Genomic DNA, 11870 nt, shown 5'->3' with positions numbered 1-11870 from the left:
TGTGAGCATCCCCCTGGCACACAGAGGATCATGATGTTGTCAGTAACAGGACGGACACTTGGCTGTTCAACGCATTTATGCAATGAGTAAGTGTGCTGTGCCTTTGCTGCTTAGCTCTCCTGTGAGTGGCACAGCTGAGTTACAGGAGACAGAAAAGCCTGAATGCTGGCTGAGAGGGACTGGATTTTAACCATGCTTGTGAGCAGGTTTCTTTCTCTGTCCCTGGCAGCATCTCCACAAGGGGAGGCACAGAGCAGGTGCACAAGCTGGAGCTGGGGAGGTTCTGTCCATCCCAAGCTCATGGTGTGGCCACAGTGAGGCTGTGCCAGGCAGGAGTGGAAGGTTTCTGCCAGCACTGAGGTGCACAGGCTGCTGTGGGGCAGGGGTGGCTGCCAGCCAGCCCCCTGGTACATTGCAAACCCTCCCCTCCCATGCTTTCAGGGCACCTAAAAGTAAGCAAAAACAGCAGCGAGGACGGCCACGGCCCCGACCAGCTTGAAGATGAGGGGCACAGCAGGGCGTGAGGAACACTCCTCCACGTGCCGTGTCTGCAGGGGCTTGATGATGCGCTGCTGTTGGGTCAGGATGGCCTTCCTGGCTCCTGCCCACGCACCCGGGCCCCGCAGCCGGTACTGGTACGGCGTGCAGGGACCGAAGAGCACCTCCATTGCCAGCTTGGGGTCAGTGAGGAAGAGGGTGAGCAGGTTGGGCTTGACTCCCAGCTGGCAGGCGAGCTCGTCCATGTAGGGAATGTATTCGACCTGTATGTTGTGCTGCCGGCTCTTCACGTACCTGTGGGCAAGGAGGAAGGGCAGGTGCTGCCTGCAGAGCTGGCAGATGTCCTGCAGGCCAAAAGTATTGGACTGGAGAAGGATTTGGAGGCTTCGGGTAGTGTGGCTGACCACATCCCTGATATCTGTTGGCACGAATAAATGTGCCAGGATGCAGCCATGGACAGGATGGGTGCCCATGAGCAGCTGTGCCCAAAGCAGCCCTGTCGCTGTTCATGAGTGGAGCTTACCATTTTGCTATCATTTCTTTCTTCTGTTTGATGTCAGCGTCCATGTTGTGCCGCGGTGGCAGATTGTTCAGCCCTAGGGAGGATGGGCCACAGCATGTAGGGGCTGTACCCTGCTGGCCATGGCAGCCACTGTGGTGCTGCTCATGCCTTAGTGCTGCTCCCCTGCCAGCTCCACTATGGTGGGTGGGCTGGCACCTGAGGCATGTCTGAGCTCCTCAGGATGGGCAGGAGCAGCCCATGGAGCTCAGGGTTTGGATGTCTCTGTGCCTTTCAGGCAAGAGCCCATCTTGCCATGAGACTGCAAGGCGTTCATGCTGTTGCCACAGCCAGGATGGCAGAGCCAGCTGCTGCCTTCCTCACATGGCTGGACATAATCTGTCCCTGCTCCAGGGCTTCAGGCTCAGGCTGCAGCATCAGGGCATACTGGCCTCCCTTACCCTTGAAGACACGGGTGGCCCAGCGACACTGGAACTCGGAGACAGGCATGAGCCCACCCCGGGGCTGGATGAGGCCAATGAAAGCCAGTGTTGGCTTCTCCAGGTCAGGGGGGAACACGAATTTGTAGAGGGGGAGCTGGTTCTCCACCACCTTCACGCAGCCCTCAAGGAACGGAAAGGAGAAGCTGTATCCTGTGGCAAAAACTACGACATCAATGTCTTCCCTGGTGCCATCCTCAAAGATGGCAGATGTCTCTGTGAATTCCTGGATGTTTGGCTTCACCCGCACCCTGCCTGAAATGATGCGGTTGGGCAGGTCATCATTGATGGTTGGGTGCTGGTTAAAGGCCCTGGAAGACATAAGGAGCCATTAGGGCAGGTGGGATGGAGTGTCTCTGCTCATGTCCTGCTCCAGCCACTGCTCTCTGCTCTGGGGATGCTCATCCCCAGGGATACTCATTGTCAAAGGGGCTGGTCTGCCAGAGAAGCTCAGAAGCTGGTGGCACTGGTGCCACCAAGGGTTCCTGGAATGCCCAGTGGTGGCTCCTTTGAGCATTGCGTGAGGAACAGCCCAGGCACAGGGAGCATGGGATGGCTAAGCGTGACTGGATACAGAGGGAGGTGGAGGATACCTCCTGGGCAGGGGAAGTGTTTGCCGTTACCTGTGCTTTGGCTTCAGGCCATAATGCATGTGGTCAAACCTGGCATTCAGCTTCTTCTCCATGTAGTCACATGCCAGGGATGGGCTGAGCAGCTCCTGCAGGAATGTCTTCATGCGGGTGGTTAAGATGGTGTCAATGGGGTAGCCCTGGTCTCCAACACGGTTGAGGATCCATGCACCCCGGCGGGTGCTGAGGAAGACCTGCACAGGGAAGAAGCATCACCTCTGGAAGGCAGTGATGGTCCTGGGGGGCTGTCCTGTGAGGGAACATGTCCTTGCCCTGCGATCACTCTGGTTTGAGCTACCCCACCGGGCAAAGACCCAGCAGGCAGAGGGAGCTGGTGATTGGCATCCAGTAGGGAGAGGTCGGGCAGGGCCACCAGGGCAGCTTCAGCCTGGGGCTCAGGCACAGAAATTGGTGTCTGTGTGGCACCTAGACTCAACTGCCACCACTACCTTGTGGCTGACATTGGTGGGTGACAGCATGGCCAAATACAGCGAGTTCAGGGATGGAGCAGTGGCTGTGCAAGTGCCTTGCTCCTGGTGTCCTCATGGAGCGTACAGTGTCCCACAGGGGGCTGCCCTGCCTGCCAGGACCCTACTCCTGCTTCTCACCTGCTGGGCCGTTTGGCTGATCTCCACAGCCAGGTCTGACCCTGAATTCCCAATCCCGATAACAACGACCTTCTTGTCTCTGAAATCCTGAGGATCCTTGTAGTCTCGGCTGTGGAGGTAGCGGCCCTTGAACTTCTCAATTCCTGTGAGCAGGGAGGAGGTATGCTTGGTTTCCTGGTGCCAGGCTGGAGGATCACCTCCCCAAAGACTAGAGGTGCTCCCTTGCCCCACCAAACCACTCCTGGGGAACATGACAGCACACCTGGAGTCAAGGCAATGCAGGGAAATGCTGGGGCTGAGAGGAAAACAGCAGGGAGAACAGGGACAGCCATGGCTGAGCTTCCTGGGGCATGTCCCATGCAGTGCAGGGCAGTACCTGGGAAGGTGTTCAGTGGGAGATATGCGTCGGTGTGGTGCCCGCTGCACACCAGCACGGCGTCAAAGACAGCTGCTTCCTGCTTCCCTTCACTCTCTGTCACCACCTCCCACTGGCCTGTGGTGGCAAAGTCGGGGCGCTTGGACACGCGGCACACGCTGGTCTGAGTGCAGAGGGAGTGGGTGTCAGGCACCCTGTGCCCCTCGGCCCTGCTGCCACCACCCCCTCAGCCCCCCAGCTCTCACCCTGAAGCGGATGTGGCGGAGCAGGTCAAAGTGCTGGGCATACATGCGGAAGTACTCCATGATCTTGGAGTTGTGCATGTAGTTGGGGAAGTCCTCGGGGAAAGGGAAGTCACTGAAGCACGTCATCTCCTTGGAAGTGTTGATAATGACGGAGCGGTAGATGCTGGCACGACCATCCTCAGGGTGTTCCTGTGGGAACAGGGTGCAGCTCAGCACTGGCCAGGAGACCGCAGGGCCACCTGCCTGCCCTGCTTGGCACATCCATGTGCCTGAGAATGCAGGATTAGGCAACAGGTGGTCATAGCAGCCATCCCTGCACTCTCTCACAAGTGAGACAACCCATCCCAAAGAACAAGGAAGAGAAGGGTTTGGGCTGGTGAGGACCAGACAGTAGTGACAGTGCGTCGTGGTGGTCTTGTGCCTCAGTTTTCCTGCTCCCACTCCTTGCCCCTGTGAGGTGGTACGTTCCCAAAGCTGCCTGTGTTGCCATTGCCGCAGCTGCCACATCAGGTCGTGCTGGTTGTGGAACCAGCTCCCGTGCTTCCTGCTGAGTGGCTGCTCCTGTTTGCCTGGTCTGCTTTAGCAGCTGGATGCTGCTTCCCTGACTCTTCTCCACCAGTCCCATTGATGACCCATCATGGGCAGAACCAGCAGGCTGTGAGTCAGCCACCCCCAGCCCCACACTGGTGTGGTGCCATGTACGTTTCCCCAGGTTCTCCTACCCACCTATCAGGGCATGGTGGGAACACTGGTATTCTTGTTGGTGGGGCCATGGGGGAAAGGTCAGCAGCCTCATTAGGTGGGGGCAGAAACAAGCTCCGGGGCTTCCCCTGAGGCAGGGAGAGCCCAGGCACAGAGGAGGCAGCACACGGTGCCCATGTGTGGGGAGGCAGCACACGGTGCCTATGTGTGGGTGAGCAGCACAGGAGCAGGGAGAGGAGCAACAGTGATTCCAGGGCAGGGCTGGGAAGGACAGAGCCTGGCACAGACAGTGGGGTGAGATAGCACGAGGATAGGTGGGAAAGGGCTGGGGCAAAATAGCAGAGCGAGCGGCGAATGAGACTGGGAAGGGAGGGGTGAGAAGGCAGAAGGCTGAGCTGGGGGAGTGAGTCCTGGGGTGAGGTCCTTAGGGAGGGTCCTCCCTGCTGCTGGTGGGAAGGAAATGGGTCCCATGTGGCTGGCACACAAGCTGGTACCACAAGGACCTTCTGCCGCTGAGCAGTTTTCCTTTCCTGTGGCTTTCCTTGGAAACCTGCCTGCCACGTGCTTACAAAGCAGGGGCTTGATACTTCCTTACCTGCCAACAACCAATCTCAATCCCATCTGTGCTGCTGCCATGGGGCAGGCTGGCACAGGTGGGACTTACCTCAAAGCGCCAGAGTCCCCCAATGTCCTTGCTCCTCTCAAAGCAGGTGGGCTCCAGCCCTTCATCCAGGCAGCATTTCAGGGCACACAATCCAGAGGCACCAGCACCTATGATGGCTACTCTCTGGGCAGCCATGTCCCACATTCTGGTGTTGGCAGGGATTCTGGAGAAGCCGGGGCCAGGAGCAAAATGCACCAAGGCTGTTGCAGAGCCTCACAGGTCACAGCAGCTGCTCAGGTTGGGAGAGACTGTTCTATGCTTTCTGTGGGCAGCCAAGGACAGCTAGGGTGTCACAAGATGTGCCTCTTATAGACATGATCTACAGGTTCCCCCCACCGCCCTGCCACTCCTGCTGCCGATGAAGGCCTTCTGTAAACAGTTAATGATGCTGACACTGCATGAAGACTTCCTGGTCAGGGCAGAGATGTGGCTGTGCTCCAGATTTCGGCAGGTTGTGGTGTAGAACAAAAACGTAGGGGGATGCTCAGGTGGCTGGCAGTCATGCCAGCCCAGGCGTGTGGTGGCCAGGACTCCTGTCACCATTCTGGTTGCCTATCCCACCCAGCCATCTTCTGGATGGATTGTTTGCCACTGACAAGGGTGGCACTGAATTGTGCCACTGTGACCCCTGGCACCTCCTCCTGTGGCACACACCCTGAGAGAGGCTGTCTTGCTGTGCATTACACACAGCTGTATTTGTGTGTGTGTATCAGCCCGTGCTGCTGCGGGCCAGTGGCACAAGGCCAACCTCACACCTGTGAGCATCCCCCTGGCACACAGAGGATCATGATGTTGTCAGTAACAGGACGGACACTTGGCTGTTCAACGCATTTATGCAATGAGTAAGTGTGCTGTGCCTTTGCTGCTTAGCTCTCCTGTGAGTGGCACAGCTGAGTTACAGGAGACAGAAAAGCCTGAATGCTGGCTGAGAGGGACTGGATTTTAACCATGCTTGTGAGCAGGTTTCTTTCTCTGTCCCTGGCAGCATCTCCACAAGGGGAGGCACAGAGCAGGTGCACAAGCTGGAGCTGGGGAGGTTCTGTCCATCCCAAGCTCATGGTGTGGTCACAGTGAGGCTGTGCCAGGCAGGAGTGGAAGGTTTCTGCCAGCACTGAGGTGCACAGGCTGCTGTGGGGCAGGGGTGGCTGCCAGCCAGCCCCCTGGTACATTGCAAACCCTCCCCTCCCATGCTTTCAGGGCACCTAAAAGTAAGCAAAAACAGCAGCGAGGACGGCCACGGCCCCGACCAGCTTGAAGATGAGGGGCACAGCAGGGCGTGAGGAACACTCCTCCACGTGCCGTGTCTGCAGAGGCTTGATGATGCGCTGCTGTTGGGTCAGGATGGCCTTCCTGGCTCCTGCCCACGCACCCGGGCCCCGCAGCCGGTACTGGTACGGCGTGCAGGGACCGAAGAGCACCTCCATTGCCAGCTTGGGGTCAGTGAGGAAGAGGGTGAGCAGGTTGGGCTTGACCCCCAGCTGGCAGGCGAGCTCGTCCATGTAGGGGATGTAATCCACCTGAATGGTGTGCCTCTGGCTCTTCACGTACCTGTGGGCAAGGAGGAAGGGCAGGTGCTGCCCGCAGAGCTGGCAGATGCCCTGCATGCCAAAAGTATTGGACTGGAGAAGGATTTGGAGGCTTTGGGTTGTGTGGCCGACCACATCCCTGATATCTATTGGCACGAATAAATGTGCCAGGATGCAGCCATGGACAGGAGCCCATGAGCAGCTGTGCCCAAAGCAGCCCCGTTGCTGTTCATGTGGGGATCTTACCGCTTTGCCATAATTTCTTTCTTCTGTTTGATGTCAGCGTCCATGTTGTGCCGCGGCGGCAGCTTGTTCAGCCCTAGGGAGGATGAGCCACAGCATGTAGGGGCTGTACCCTGCTGGCCATGGCAGCCACTGTGGTGCTGCTCTTGCCTTAGTGCTGCTCCCCTGCCAGCTCCACTGTGGTGGCTGGTCTGGCACCTGAGGCATGTCTGAGCTCCTCAGGATGGGCAGGAGCAGCCCATGGAGCTCAGGGTTTGGATGTCTCTGTGCCTTTCAGGCAAGAGCCCATCTTGCCATGAGAGCTGCAAGGCGTTCATGCTGTTGCCACAGCCAGGATGGCAGAGCCAGCTGCTGCCTTCCTCACATGGCTGGACATAATCTGTCCCTGCTCCAGGGCTTCAGGCTCAGGCTGCAGCATCAGGGCATACTGGCCTCCCTTACCCTTGAAGACGCGGGTGGCCCAGCGACACTGGAGCTCAGAGATGGGCATGATGGCACCCAGGGGCTGGATGAGGCCAATGAAAGCCAGTGTTGGCTTCTCCAGGTCAGGGGGGAACACGAATTTGTAGAGGGGGAGCTGGTTCTCCACCACCTTCACGCAGCCCTCAAGGAACGGAAAGGAGAAGCTGTATCCTGTGGCAAAAACTACGACATCAATGTCTTCCCTGGTGCCATCCTCAAAGATGGCAGATGTCTCTGTGAATTCCTGGATGTTTGGCTTTACCCGCACCCTGCCTGAAATGATGCGGTTGGGCAGGTCGTCATTGACAGTTGGATGCTGGTTAATGACCCTGGAAGGCACAAGGAGCCATTAGGGCAGGGGAGAGGGAGTGTCTCTGCTTTGTGTCCTGCTCCAGCCACTGCTCTCTGCTCTGGGGATGCTCATCCCCAGGGATACTCATTGTCAAAGGGGCTGGTCTGCCAGAGAAGCTCAGAAGCTGGTGGCACTGGTGCCACCAAGGGTTCCTGGAATGCCCAGTGGTGGCTCCTTTGAGCATTGCGTGAGGAACAGCCCAGGCACAGGGAGCATGGGATGGCTAAGCGTGACTGGATACAGAGGGAGGTGGAGGATACCTCCTGGGCAGGGGAAGTATTTGCCGTTACCTGTGCTTTGGCTTCAGGCCATAATGCATGTGGTCAAACCTGGCATTCAGCTTCTTCTCCATGTAGTCACATGCCAGGGATGGGCTGAGCAGCTCCTGCAGGAATGTCTTCATGCGGGTGGTTAAGATGGTGTCAATGGGGTAGCCCTGGTCTCCAACACGGTTGAGGATCCATGCACCCCGGCGGGTGCTGAGGAAGACCTGCACAGGGAAGAAGCATCACCTCTGGAAGGCAGTGATGGTCCTGGGGGGCTGTCCTGTGAGGGAACATGTCCTTGCCCTGCGATCACTCTGGTTTGAGCTACCCCACCGGGCAAAGACCCAGCAGGCAGAGGGAGCTGGTGATTGGCATCCAGTAGGGAGAGGTCGGGCAGGGCCACCAGGGCAGCTTCAGCCTGGGGCTCAGGCACAGAAATTGGTGTCTGTGTGGCACCTAGACTCAACTGCCACCACTACCTTGTGGCTGACATTGGTGGGTGACAGCATGGCCAAATACAGCGAGTTCAGGGATGGAGCAGTGGCTGTGCAAGTGCCTTGCTCCTGGTGTCCTCATGGAGCGTACAGTGTCCCACAGGGGGCTGCCCTGCCTGCCAGGACCCTACTCCTGCTTCTCACCTGCTGGGCCGTTTGGCTGATCTCCACAGCCAGGTCTGACCCTGAATTCCCAATCCCGATAACAACGACCTTCTTGTCTCTGAAATCCTGAGGATCCTTGTAGTCTCGGCTGTGGAGGTAGCGGCCCTTGAACTTCTCAATTCCTGTGAGCAGGGAGGAGGTATGCTTGGTTTCCTGGTGCCAGGCTGGAGGATCACCTCCCCAAAGACTAGAGGTGCTCCCTTGCCCCACCAAACCACTCCTGGGGAACATGACAGCACACCTGGAGTCAAGGCAATGCAGGGAAATGCTGGGGCTGAGAGGAAAACAGCAGGGAGAACAGGGACAGCCATGGCTGAGCTTCCTGGGGCATGTCCCATGCAGTGCAGGGCAGTACCTGGGAAGGTGTTCAGTGGGAGATGTGCGTCAGTGTGGTGCCCGCTGCACACCAGCACGGCGTCAAAGACAGCTGCTTCCTGCTTCCCCTCACTCTCTGTCACCACCTCCCACTGGCCCGTGGTGGCAAAGTCGGGGCGCTTGGACACGCGGCACACGCTGGTCTGAGTGCAGAGGGAGTGGGTGTCAGGCACCCTGTGCCCCTCGGCCCTGCTGCCACCACCCCTTCAGCCCCCCAGCTCTCACCCTGAAGCGGATGTGGCGGAGCAGGTCAAAGTGCTGGGCATACATGCGGAAGTACTCCATGATCTTGGAGTTGTGCATGTAGTTGGGGAAGTCCTCGGGGATAGGGAAGTCACTGAAGCACATCATCTCCTTGGAAGTGTTGATGATGACGGAGCGGTAGATGCTGGCACGGCCGTCCTCAGGGTGCTCCTGTTTGAGCAGGGCATGGCTCGGTGATTGCCAGGGTACTGATGGGGTGGGATGGCCAGGGCATATTTGAGGCTTCTTCACACGGAGCCTTGGCTCCCTGTCTCATCCAGGGGACCCCACCGTGGCTGGCTACATGCCACCCTGCCAGACACCACTGATCCTTGGGGACCACCGTGTTTTAGTGCAGCAGGACGCGTGGCTGGCAGGGTTTACCTCAAACCTCCAGAGGCCTCCGATGTCTCGGGTCCTCTCGAAGCAGACGGGCTCCAGCCCCTCTTGCAGGCAGGCTTTGATGGCGCACAGCCCGCTGCTGCCCCCGCCGATGATGGCCACCCTCTTCGCCATGTTGTGCTTTACTACCAGATCTGTGCCTGCGGACAGTGCCAGAGAGAGGGGCTGGGGCTGACGGGTGCAACTGAGCAAACTTTTGGTCTTGTGCATCAAAGAGGTCCCAACCTGAGAGGCAGCCCCCCCCCCCCAGGTTTGCCTGGCGTTTTGAAGCAACTGCTACTCCCCGCAAGTGAGGACCTGGTCGCTGCTGGCTTTTGCACTATCGTGGTGTTGCCTCCGGATGCTTTGGGGAGAAATGCTACCGAGTGCTCAAAATCTCCCTGTCCATGCCAACTCCCGGCGATGGGGGCACCCCAGAATGCCGTGGCCTGCCATGGAGACCGACGGCTTCTTCCCCAGGTGGGTGACAGCCCCTCCTCTGCCTGCCCTTCACCCTCTCCCTTCCCCGAGGCCATGCCCGTTGTGCTGCCGCGGTGCCAGTGCTGACAGCCCGGGGGACATTCTCACCCGACCCGCGGCCGCGGGAGCAGCAGCCCGGGGAAGGCCGGCGGCCGGCGGGGAGCCACTCGGGAGCCTGTGCCGGGTTGGCCCGGGCCGTGACGCCGGACCGCGGCCTGGCCTTACGGTGCGCTGCGGCCGAGAGCGGGGCCTCCCGTCCGTCACTCCTCCCACGGGGCCAGCGGGAACCAGCTGGCTGCCGCCTGCCTGCTCGGCTTTTCCGCGAGAGGCTCTGCCGCAGCCTCGGCTCGGGGTGAGCGGCCGTCCCAGAGTGACGCAGGGAGCAGACACGCACCGATCCCCGCGGCGTGTGCGTGCCGAGCAAACAAGCGCTGCCCTCAACTTTTGCTCCTGGGACTGCAGGGATCAGCCCAGCCCTGTTTATCCGGGAGGGGCACACGCGTCTCTCTCTGCTCCAGTGGCAGCCAGTGGCACCCAGCACCGCATCGCCCACGCCCCCGGTGCCCCTGGGCTGGGAATGTTGGCACAGTGTCCCCAGTAGCCGCGGCTCACTCGTGGGCTGTCCGAGTTCTGGGGCCCGCAGGTCCTGGTGCGAGATGCACTGTGCTGTCAGGGTGTCACTGGTGCCAGGGTGGTGGGACCAGTTAGGAAAACGCTGTCCCCGACAGCAGGAAGCACAGACCAGGTGGATCCAGAGCTTGCAGCTGGCTCCTGGCACATTCATAGCCAGACAGCCCCTGGGGACTACAGAGCAAATTTGCTTTCTCATGTCCGGGGAACTTCATCCCAGAATGGAACAAGGCACAGGTCTGCAGAGGGGTCAAGCTCTACTGCTGAAATGGCTTTAATCTAAGCCTCATAGTATGTCTGCAGTAAGTTTAAGCTCTTTCTGTACCTTGCTGTTGGCAAGGGCTGATCCCTGCCCAGGTGCTGAGCTGCCAACCCACACTCTGTGCCTGCCTGTCAAAAAGCAATGAAAGAATCTTACCAGGCAGGGGGATCAGCAGAACAGGTACAGCAAAGTGGCTGATCTCCGATGGCCTCTGGCTGTTTTGCAAGCTCTGCACTGATTGCCCAAGGGTGACTGGTACAGGAGACCTTTCTGAACTCTCAACCCCACTGCTGTGCTATCAAACCTTTGTGCAGGTTGCCTCCAAATTTGCCCTTCTCCATGCAGGAGGTTGCACTGCCCTGGACTTTGCCATGCTGTGCTTGGGCTCATGCCATGGCAAGCACCCAGGATATAGTGTAGGGGGCAGTGTCTGCTCTGGGCTTCCACAGTGGGCAGGGGTGCCACAGGACAAGGGGAGCAAAAAGCACCAGTCTCCTTCTTATCAGTGGGTTAGTACTCATCTTTCAAGGAGCGATGACAAGTGACAAGCACAGGAGGAGAGCAAGGGTCTCTCCAGTGGAGGTGGAGAAGAGGTGAAAGGGTGTCTGGGCAGCCTGTGACTCAGCAGGGCTGTGCGCTGGTGATGGTGGGTGTCAGCAGGCAGCTCACGGAGGGTCCTGCAAATGAGTCAAGAGCAACTTTTGGCACACACATGCATGTGGGAACAAGCCACAGATGCATGGATTTGCTGTGGTACTCGTCCATGACATGGAGAGGATGACCCCAATGACTCTAAGAATTGCTTGGATGAAAAGCACCCTGTTTGAGAAAAAGTAAAATAAAGATGTTTTGGTGCAGTTCGACAAGCTCTGATCAACTGAAGCCTTGCCTGCACTGGAGTGTGTACCTGCTTGTGCTCTTGCAGCCACTGTAGGCTTGTCTCTGCCTTGGGGCAGGAGGGCTGGCCAGGATGCCCAGATTCTGCCCTGCACATGCTGGACTGGCCCACCTGGCTGCCAGGCATGTGGTGCAACACAGGGGATTTTTTCTTTGGTCACAAACCTGTATCTGGTAGTTTCACTGGCTCATCCTGACAGTGGGTCAGGGCTTGGTTCTGGGAGAACTCTGTCATATCAAGGACTTTCATTTCAGCCCCCGTATAACTGACAGTGGGTGACAGGCAGTGACAGGGTGCTTGAACTGGTGGCCCTCAGGCTACTTCTGCACACTTCACCCAGGGGAACAGCACACTTAAAACACTGCCTGGTCT

At 58.5% G+C, this 11870-nt stretch overlaps 2 protein-coding genes across 4 annotated transcripts; both read right to left on the bottom strand.

Moving 5' to 3' along the window:
• Positions 1 to 33: 33 nt before the first annotated feature.
• LOC139676402 (flavin-containing monooxygenase 5-like) lies at positions 34 to 4983 on the bottom strand. The gene is made up of 8 exons (XM_071565339.1): positions 4722 to 4983; positions 3356 to 3544; positions 3111 to 3273; positions 2735 to 2877; positions 2121 to 2320; positions 1459 to 1808; positions 1022 to 1094; positions 34 to 792 (listed from the first exon to the last, which is right to left on the bottom strand). The coding sequence occupies exons 1-8, from the start codon at positions 4863 to 4865 to the stop codon at positions 447 to 449; spliced, it is 1608 nt and encodes a 535-aa protein (XP_071421440.1). The 5' UTR covers positions 4866 to 4983; the 3' UTR covers positions 34 to 446.
• A 550-nt stretch (positions 4984 to 5533) lies between these two features.
• LOC139676400 (flavin-containing monooxygenase 5-like) lies at positions 5534 to 10858 on the bottom strand. Of its 3 annotated transcripts, none has more exons than XM_071565333.1 (9): positions 9817 to 10591; positions 9232 to 9389; positions 8830 to 9018; positions 8585 to 8747; positions 8209 to 8351; positions 7595 to 7794; positions 6932 to 7281; positions 6494 to 6566; positions 5534 to 6269 (listed from the first exon to the last, which is right to left on the bottom strand). In XM_071565333.1, exons 1-9 carry the CDS (start codon positions 10535 to 10537, stop codon positions 5924 to 5926), a joined length of 2343 nt encoding a protein of 780 aa, XP_071421434.1. In that variant the 5' UTR covers positions 10538 to 10591; the 3' UTR covers positions 5534 to 5923. The 3 variants fall into 3 exon arrangements, with proteins under 3 accessions (XP_071421434.1, XP_071421435.1, XP_071421436.1); XM_071565334.1 differs by having other exon boundaries at positions 5535 to 6269; positions 9934 to 10590; XM_071565335.1 differs by lacking the exon at positions 9817 to 10591 and adding an exon at positions 10757 to 10858 and having other exon boundaries at positions 5542 to 6269.
• Between the last annotated feature and the right edge of the window lie 1012 nt (positions 10859 to 11870).

Source organism: Pithys albifrons, chromosome 10 (genome assembly GCF_047495875.1).
Source record: "Pithys albifrons albifrons isolate INPA30051 chromosome 10, PitAlb_v1, whole genome shotgun sequence".
Taxonomy (NCBI): domain Eukaryota; kingdom Metazoa; phylum Chordata; class Aves; order Passeriformes; family Thamnophilidae; genus Pithys; species Pithys albifrons.
The sequence above is the reverse complement of the archived record's forward strand: the minus strand, read 5'-3'. Positions and strand labels throughout refer to the sequence as shown.

Bases quoted from the DNA above. Each gene is read 5' to 3' on its own strand.
- LOC139676402 (XM_071565339.1), bottom strand. From the start codon at position 4,865: ATGTGGGACATGGCTGCCCAGAGAGTAGCCATCATAGGTGCTGGTGCC. The intron at 3,274-3,355 runs GTGAGAGCTGGG...CTCTGCACTCAG, and splicing joins TCCGCCACATCCGCTTCAGG to ACCAGCGTGTGCCGCGTGTC. The intron at 1,809-2,120 runs GTAACGGCAAAC...TATGTCTTCCAG, and splicing joins GGCCTGAAGCCAAAGCACAG to GGCCTTTAACCAGCACCCAA.
- LOC139676400 (XM_071565333.1), bottom strand. From the start codon at position 10,537: ATGAGAAAGCAAATTTGCTCTGTAGTCCCCAGGGGCTGTCTGGCTATG. The intron at 9,390-9,816 runs GTGAGAATGTCC...CACTGTCCGCAG, and splicing joins CTCCCGCGGCCGCGGGTCGG to GCACAGATCTGGTAGTAAAG. The intron at 9,019-9,231 runs GTAAACCCTGCC...CTGCTCAAACAG, and splicing joins GAGGCCTCTGGAGGTTTGAG to GAGCACCCTGAGGACGGCCG.